This window comes from Syzygium oleosum, unplaced genomic scaffold (assembly GCF_021117445.2).
Source record: "Syzygium oleosum isolate NSW1041296 unplaced genomic scaffold, Sole_v2.1 Sole_v2.36, whole genome shotgun sequence".
Taxonomy (NCBI): Eukaryota; Viridiplantae; Streptophyta; class Magnoliopsida; order Myrtales; family Myrtaceae; genus Syzygium; species Syzygium oleosum.
This window is the reverse complement of record NW_026607520.1, coordinates 2,955,424-2,964,545: the sequence shown is the minus strand read 5'-3', so window position 1 is coordinate 2,964,545 and position 9,122 is coordinate 2,955,424. Positions and strand designations below refer to the sequence as shown.

Sequence of the window (9,122 nt, the reverse complement as noted above, 5' to 3'; positions counted from 1 at the left end):
GGTAGCTTGGGGTGTCTTGTTGACAATAGCTCCTCCACTTGCGGCATCCATCATCTTTCTCTCCATGGATAATAATCCTTCATAAAAATACTGAATAAGGGCCTGATCTGGAATTCCATGTTGGGGACAGCTTGGACACAATCTTTTAAATCTCTCCCAATATTCATGGAGAGTCTCCGTATCCCGTTGCTTAATCCCACAAATTCCTCTTCTTATTCCAGCGGCTCGGCAGGCAAGAAAGAACTTGTCAAGAAAAATATTTACCATGCTTGTCCATGAAGTAATAGTCCCAGGAGGTAGATAAAATAGCCATTCCTTGGCTGCATCAGCTAGAGAAAATGGAAATGCCCTCAGCTTAATTTGTTCTTCCATTACTCCTTGTGGTTTCATGGTGGAACAAACTATATGAAATTCTTTGAGATGTTTATGAGGATCTTCATTCTCTAATCCACGAAAAGTGGGCAGCAAGTGGATTAAACCTGATTTCAACTCAAATGGAGCCTCCATATTTGGGTAAGTGATGCACAAAGGCTGTTGATTGACTGGAGGGGCCGCTAATTCTCTCAAAGTCCTATTTTCTTCAACCATATTTTCTTCTTGATCAGATTCGCCGGAAGAATAAGGCGGTTCAGGGGATGCTTCGTCTTTAGGCACTGAAATTGTAGATGAAGACGCTTGTTTTCTTAATTTTGCTTCTTTTCTTAACCTCTTAGCTGTCTTCTCTATCTCAGTATCGTACTGGAGTTCACCTATACGATCAGACCTGGTCATCAAAGAATAAAATCAATTAAAATCAGTCCCCGGCAACGGCGCCAAAATTTGGTGGTGGTCGAATTCACCAAAAATAATTCATACTCTCTAAATCACAAATAAATTGTACTTAGGGTGAGCAGAGTCGAATCCACAGAGACTGACAAATTGTTAATCCTTTGAAAACCAAGTAAGCAATAAAAGCAAAATTAAAAAGGGAGGTTTATGCAGAATATACTTAAATAAAATAAGCAAACAAAAATTAAAGAAAATCATATTATGCAACATCTAGCAAAGTTAATCTCATTCAAGTTCGGAAGTTGATCATTGAGTCAAACGAATAATCTCAAATACTGCAATAGACTGGTTATGGTTGTTGAAACGCTTCTAACAACCTAATCTTTCCTTAATATTAGATTAACCAGACACGCGCCTGTGATTAATCCCTTACTAATGAATAACCCCGACACGTGCCAAGGATTCAATTTGCGCGCCAAGGATTCAATTCACTAATAGCATGAAAAACGAGAAAAACCCAATCCTAGCCAATAAATCACACGCGTAACTTATTCAAGCTAGATCATATATTCTCATAATACAACTTGAAAATCTGATTTTAATCAAGTCATATTATTTGCCATTATTATTAAAACACCTAAACAATTACGGGTTTGGGTATTTCAATTGGCAAACTATCACCCTGTCAATTGCACAACGAGCTCTTATTGTAACAACCAACAAAGTAATGGTAAACAATAAAACAGAGAATATATAAATACTGCAGAAATTAAGAAGGAGGATTAAGTTTAGATCTCACGACTTGAATGAACTTGAACTTTGATAATCCTTTGCTAGATTAAAGAGGAGTTAGCCACATACGGCTACAAAATGCGCAAAATAAGATGTTTCTGAATTTTCTGGAGTCAAGTCTCTCCTCCCCTCTTGCGTTCAACCTCTTAAATAAAAAAAAAAAGAAAGTCTAGAAAAAGAAATTCTATCCAACATGGAAAGAGAAAAAAAAAAGGCAAAAACTTCTCCCTAATGTCCCTAATTAAGAGTCCTATTTAAGTACAAAAATCCTCCACAATCAGATCTGGAAAATATGGAAATTAACGGCCAAATCACGTCCCCAAATTCTGCATCAGCTCTGCATCCGCGCGACCTTAAACCGTGAGCACGGATCTCTGGAAAATGGATCTTTTACATGCAGAATCCCAACCAATAGCTCAAAAACACATCAAAAGCGTCCAAAATCTTCACGATTGCATCATTCACCATCACCTAACCACAATGCATAAAAACAAATAAATTACACTCTATTTATTCGAATATTTGCCCAAAATACCACAAAATATAATCAAAATATAAGTCAAATATACACATCATCATCAAGCCGCGAAGAGCTCGATTATTGTTATTTCCCCGGGAAGAACAGGTGTCAGAATGAGAAGAACTCGATGATGGTTATTACCCCGGGAAAGACAGGTGTTAGAATAAGAGAAGCTCGATGACGGTTATCATTCTGGGAAGGACAGGTGTCAGAATGAGAAAATTTTGATGACGGTTATCATCCCGGGAAGGACAGATGTCAAAATAATGTGAGTTCGACGACGATTATCACCTCAGACAAAAAGATAAGATCAATAGCAGTTGGCGAACAGATGTCATTAGATAAACGGTGAAAATGAGATCAACGGTGATTATCGAACACAATGTCAAAGACGGTTACCGAGCCTACATTATAAATAGCACCCAGCTGCCAAAAGAAACCCCCCACACATACAAACCAAAATGCTGTCTTTTTATCTTTACTTTCAGTATCGCACCTTTATTTTCCGTAGCTATAGTTGTTTATTTTCCAAGTCGGTAACTTTGCAATATCGTGTCGACGAACTTCGGACGCCGCCAGTAATTGGCCAGATTCGTCTGAGTTCTCTATAAATTCAAGTCAAATTTCTTCATTGTGTGAAACTGGTCTTATCAACCAAGATAATCGGGTTCTTTGTTCACGTCTGAATTACTCCTGTCCAGAATTAGACCTAGAACCCAGTCTCATCTAATAAAAAATCAAAGAATGACTTTCGGTGAATTATCTTTCGTTGCAGGAACCATTTTCGGTGAAACAGTTAGCAGGCAGAACCTCCTCCAAGTTATACTCATGGAGAGCTATATGCTATAGGGCTTGGTTAGGGCCCGTTTGGCAAGTTATCAAATAGTGAAAATTTATGTTCTTTTGTTCTCAAAATCCGTTTGTTAAAATTTTTGTGCCCGGGCACAAATTTGCAAAAATTGTTCCCAGAATCAGTTTTGGAACAGAATCAAGAAGTTAAAAAAAGTAGCTTCTTGATTCTTGGAACAATTTTTCCATTTCTGATTCTTCTTAGTTTTCTTCTTCCTCTTGGTTTGTTGTTCTTCACCTGCCGCCGGCCACCGGCAACCAACCACAGGCCAGGGCCGGCGAGGGTGTCGCGGCCCTCACCGCCTGGGCGAGGGCGGCTCACGGCCGCGATGGCGAGGCCTCGCCCAGCCATGGCGAGGCCAACCTCGCCATCGTGACCTAGGCGAGGGAGATGGGTCGCGACAGCGAGGCCGCAGCAAGGGCCACAACGCCCTCGCCGACCATGGCCAAGGAAGGGAAGGGAAAGAAAGGAAAAAAAAAGAAATATTAAAAATTTCAAAATATTATTAAAATATTATTAAAATATTATCAAATAAAAAGGAATTTTGTGTAGTTACCGAACGCATTTCTATTCTTTTTCTATTCTAAGAATAGAAATTTTGGGCAATTACCAAACACCTTCAAATGCTTAGAAATTGTTTCTGAGCACGAAATCAAAAAGAATCATTTCTAAGCAGAATCAGTTCTCAGGCACAGAATCGTTACCATGCGCACCCTTAATGACTCAGATAACTTTTGGTTTTCCCATGGCTATATTCTTTTCTTTGCATGGTTATTGAAAAGATCTTCTACAATAAGCTTATACTTTCCCAGCGTGCTCATTCCAAATGGAAAAACACGACTGCTATAATGGCGATCATGGTCGGCCAGCCATTCGGGCCGCTCAAGTACGCTCGAGCACGAAAAATTCATTCGTTTCCCTTTCTTTTTCATTTTGTGAGCAGACTAGAGCAACAAAGGACCTGCCACGGCAAGGGCGATCATGAGTTCAAATCCTTATTTTGCGTGCTATACGTGTAAAGTCCAACCTACGCGAGAGATGGAGTCAAAGAAATAACACGCTACGGATTCGTTTCTTAACTGTTCGAGTTTTTAGGGTCCAACACTATTGAGATATAGGGTGTTAGAAACTTGCAGGATAGCAAAGCAAAGGACCTTAACCTAACGCAAGAATCTTACAAAGATAGAAATGACTCGTACAAGTCTGTAGAAAGGCCATAAGAACATGATGACTGTGGACATTACCGCATGTGTTAGTCCCAAGTAACAACAAATGATGTATTTCTCCGCCAGTATTGTTACAACACCTCTCTCTCTCTCTCTCTCTCTCTCTCTCTCTCTCTCTCTCTCTCTCTCTCTCTCTCTAATTAGAGCTGGAGCTTTCTTTATGTGAAGATAATATACTAGTTGGAGCAATCAAATCCATGGCAAATTGAAAGCCAGATTACAAGGACCAGAAATAATAAGATACCAAACACGACCAGCTTGATTTTCATGTTCTGGTACCACATCTTTCGCCGGATTTGCGTCCCTTGTTTCTTGTATGCTTGAGCCTAGCATTAGGGATGAAGCTTGTTCAATTTTCTATAGAACAGAGGTTGATAAAAAGAGAAATCTGCTGGACTAGAGATATGATATAAACCACTTTACCTGATCTCGCAGATTCTCTGTTTTGTCGGCTAGAATGGTCAGGTTCTCCCCTCTGTCAATCGCCTGAAAAACGCTCAATGAGAATACAAGAATCAAAATGCGGCTCTTCACACGGAAATGCTTAACCAGTCGACATAATTTCATGAGATTCGGAACGCATTCGGCTGATCAAGCCATAAATTGAAAAACCGAGACGATGTGATATCACGAGGAAGGAGGATGCCGCGTGGATGATTATTTGTCATTTCAGAAAGCAAATCCTACTCTGCTTCGGGGGTAAAGACCGTTTCTGAAAGAGGATTCAAGGATTTTACCCCAAACAGATAAATTCCACCCTCTAGAATCTCTCGAGTCCGCCACTAGTGACAAATTATCTGAGTCGCATATCTAAACATGCAAGTCATTCACCATAACCTAGCGGATTAGTCACGATCACAAGTGATACGCAAATGGTCAAATGCCCAGGTTTAACTCGTCTCTAGTAACTGTACTTAAAAGGGAGATAGACTCCACAGCAGTGGCTTATATTCTACAAAATGGCCAATAGGTGGAGCACTTTATGCACACATGGCAAAGATTAGCGAGTTTGAATCTTAAAATAGTAAACTACTCAACGCTATTCTTTAGCATTTCTTCAATCTCTCTATTGACCTCCAGCATTTGTGCCTCTCTTGATCAAGGAGAAATACTCAGTTGTGCACCCTAAGCTGGGGAGAGCGACTTATTTAATTCAGCACTTACAAGGCTTAGAGGGTTTGACATCACTGTGTTAAAAGAGAAAAAAGTAAAAACATCATCCTGGAAAGAGTTCAAAATGACTGCATATCCCCCATAGATTGTCTGCCACAGTGTCACTACTCTAAATAAAACCTCATCCAACATACATGCCCAACATTTTTTTACGTTGCCCTGGGGCTACATCTACCTAAAACGCGGGATACTAGTGCACAGTTTGGAAATCAAAGTAATCATTGTAAAACCAGGACTTTATTCATTTACCACACTTTACATCGATTTACTGACGACATGAACATGTTTACCATATTATAGATGGGTATACCACTGAGGAACTGCACACGTGACCCATGTATGCAAAAAAAGAAAAAACGGAGAAAGGTTTTCAGCCCTTCCAAGCTAAATAAACCATGTACATGTAGGCCACTCCACGCTAAGAATCTGCTTGCACTAGGTATAACTAAGCCTTAATTGTGTGATCATGTAGCTATGTGTAATGTGCTGTAGCACTTGTGTTGACAACATATGCTTCAAAAAGCAGGGTAGAGCAGCTTTCTAGAAGCTGCTGATTGCTTGCCAAGCACCTTACAAAAGCTTGAGTTTCAAAGATGGCTGCTGCAGTGGAGCAATATAAAACACCCTCTAAACCTATTAGGTGGCCTCATGGTTATATAGATGCGGTATATCTGTGCTTACATATATAGACTTATCGCCAAAAGAAATTCTCCATCCAAAACCCATCCCTTTTGCATATGAAGGAAGATGAATGTAATCAAAAGCCAAACTGGGTGTAAAAGCAGCAAATGCAGAAACTCAGGAGTGTAAACTATCAGCAAACAAATCTCATAAGCAGTCAAAAGCTACGTAGACTTATGAACAAAAAGAAGCCTTCATATACCTTGTCAATATTCTCCAGCATTATACTTTTAACTTCTGAAACTTGAGCCTTCACTTTTATTAGCTTATCGATCTCTTCTGCGTGTTCAATAATGTACTTCATGTGCTCCTTCATTATTGGCCTGTAAAATCCAACTTAAATCAATTACTTTTCACTGAAACTCTTTACTAGATGGCCGATCAGAACATCATTTAGCAGCAGTCTTATGGTGACCCGTACCCGAACTCCTTATTGAGACTTTTAGCAATAGCTGTATCTGCTTTGCCGCCACCATATCTTTTTTTAAAGTCCGCTTTTACACGCTCCAAAAATGCGATAGAGATTTGCTTGGCCACTGATTCTTTGGCGACAACACAATAAGCTGCAAAGTGCAAAGACAATCATGACAATCAGCCGGTAAAGAGATCAATAGTTTTCTATGCAAATCACAGGACAATGAAGTAATGTACTCTAAAAACAGAAAGACAAGCTTGCATCAGTCGCCAGTAGATGACATAGCTAAATTTATAAAAACAAATAAATAAAGAAAAACAACCACTGCATCTCCATTGCCAACAACTTAAGAATGAAATTACCAGGACACCATGCAAAAAGGACTACAACAACTCATAGAGCGGAACTACCCAACATCGAAAAACATGGGTCAGCCCCCAAAAGGAACACTCAAGTGATGACCTAGGAGGTGGCACGTATGTACCATTTCACAACTGTTTTTTCACTGTGGGATTGAGGTGTTACAGACCAACCAATGCTAAGTTATCCTCGGTACTCCTTCTAGCATATAATATATACAACTCCAATGATGTACGAGGCCATTGATCAACATGCTAGCTGCCACCATACTGAGCCACCATTCTGTTGGATCAGGGCACTAAAGATGCAAACTGGTCTCCACACAATAATTAGCCTGGCTCTGCTAATATTTGGCCCCATTTACTATCAAATGAGTAGACCAAGCTCCAAAAAAGGACTCACAGTGGAAATAACTCTATCCGGTTGTAAAACACCACATTAGATCTTTTCTTACACAGTTTACTTAATTAGCTTAAAGCATGAAATTAAGACAGTTGATGGAAACAAGATCACCAGAAATCTTTCATTCCCTGACATACCCCAAATATGGACACACAGGCGTGTGAAGAACACATGGTAGTCCAAATTCCAATGCGCAAAGCCTATATCTGGTTATCACTCGACCACTACTAAATAATCTCAGTAACCTGATCAACCATAGTGCCGACACTCAGAGTGCAGTACAAACTCCTTAAAAGTTGGTACGACCAATTTGACAGCGCACCTATAAATTAGAATTGAGAGCCATCTACCAAGCTGCATGTGCACAGAGATGGAGTAGGCATAATGTATCTTACTGCTACAGCATAAGATCAGTATCTTAGCAGATAAAGTTTTCAAGGAACAAATCAGAAACTAATGTACTGAATATGAAACACTGTGTCAGGACGTAATGTAAAAGGAAATGAATAAATAGAAACCACTTTCCCAGTTTCCCTATCTTCTGACTCGAGAGACAGATAATTTTCGGGACTCCAGGTACCGCTTTACATCGGTCAACCAAAACTTCAATTGAGAAAAACTCAACCTTTAATTTGATATAGATTGCAACGTCTAAATTCACAAGCTCAACCATGTTCACAATTCAGCAAAAGATTTTGAAGTAGCAACGTGGCGCTTTTATAGTTCAGAAACTACTAAACAGTCCTCTTAGTCAAGGTAATCGATACTTACACTCTCTTTCCAGCAAAACTAAAACCCCGTGTTTGTTCTTACTAAATTTTCAACTCAGCAAAAACCAAACCCTTTCCAGAAAACAATCTACCAGCTCCTGAATCCACATAAGGTAATGATATCCTCCAGTTCTCCGCAAATGTTAAGAAAAAAGAAACATCAAATCTTCCTTCACTTTGCTCATTTCACCCCCACAAACCCAGAGTCCAAAAATAGAATCAAGAAAGAAAAGAACAAAGAACTACACAACATGCAAATTCACCTAATTGTAACCCCCTAGCTCCAAAACGAACTAAAACCCAAGTCAGGAATGACCTCTAAACTCAAGATCCAGCCACTTTCACCAGCAATCCGACAACCCCCCACGGAGTGAATCAGAGAACCAACGTTCAAACTGGGATGGAAACAGAGAGAGAACCCAAAAACGAAAAAGCAAGAATTTTGGGGGGGGGAGGAATTTGAAATGAGACTGACCGTAACCATCTTCGAGGAGGAAATTGAAGGTGTGGTGGTCGCAGGAGTAGGTGAACTTGTTGTTGGAGGAAGGGAGCTTCTGGAGGCACTGAGCGGCTATGGCCGGGAAGTTGCCGGTGAACTCCGTGTACTCGGCCAAGATCATCGTCCCCCTCGCCACGAAACTGTATATGAACGATTCCTCGCTCATCGTCTTCCTCCTTCAGCTCTCAAGAAACAAGCTTCAAGAACCGGGCACGAGACGTACAAGTCGGGGAAGAGAGAGAGAGGGAGAGAGAGATCTAGAGAGAGAGAGCCTACGGGTATGTCTCTTTGTCTGTGACTTTGTGCTCTTTTTTTCCACTCTCAACATCATTAATTTCTGTCCTTTGCAAGGAAGGAACAAATCTTCTTTTCAGATTATAGTTTTGGCTTAAATAAACCTTTCTTGGAGTGACTTTATATTTTTTGTTCTTTGCTTTTTCCTAGCATTTTGACATTAGTTTCAAGCCCCCTCAAATCTTCCTTGAAAGTTAATTATTCACACGAAAAGGCTTTATTAAAAATATGATCAGGTATCACCTTCGGACCAAAAAGAAAACTCTATGATTGGGCACGAAAATCCTAACCCTAGTTCCTAGGTTCCCGACGTTTAGAACCAGGTCTCCGTCGTCTTGCCCGAGTCCATTGAGGCCGGGCCCATGACCCCGG

At 40.2% G+C, this 9,122-nt stretch overlaps 1 protein-coding gene across 1 annotated transcript; it reads right to left on the bottom strand.

The window, feature by feature from the left end:
- Window positions 1-4,142: 4,142 nt before the first annotated feature.
- On the bottom strand, window positions 4,143-8,712 carry LOC115693637 (vesicle-associated membrane protein 724). The gene is made up of 5 exons (XM_030620662.2): window positions 8,433-8,712; window positions 6,432-6,573; window positions 6,213-6,333; window positions 4,580-4,642; window positions 4,143-4,482 (listed from the first exon to the last, which is right to left on the bottom strand). The coding sequence occupies exons 1-5, from the start codon at window positions 8,620-8,622 to the stop codon at window positions 4,333-4,335; spliced, it is 666 nt and encodes a 221-aa protein (XP_030476522.2). The 5' UTR covers window positions 8,623-8,712; the 3' UTR covers window positions 4,143-4,332.
- Window positions 8,713-9,122: the final 410 nt, after the last annotated feature.

Bases quoted from the DNA above. Each gene is read 5' to 3' on its own strand.
- LOC115693637 (XM_030620662.2), bottom strand. From the start codon at position 8,622: ATGAGCGAGGAATCGTTCATATACAGTTTCGTGGCGAGGGGGACGATG. The intron at 6,334-6,431 runs GTACGGGTCACC...TGGATTTTACAG, and splicing joins AGTCTCAATAAGGAGTTCGG to GCCAATAATGAAGGAGCACA. The intron at 4,643-6,212 runs GTATATGAAGGC...AGCGTTTTTCAG, and splicing joins TGCTGGAGAATATTGACAAG to GCGATTGACAGAGGGGAGAA.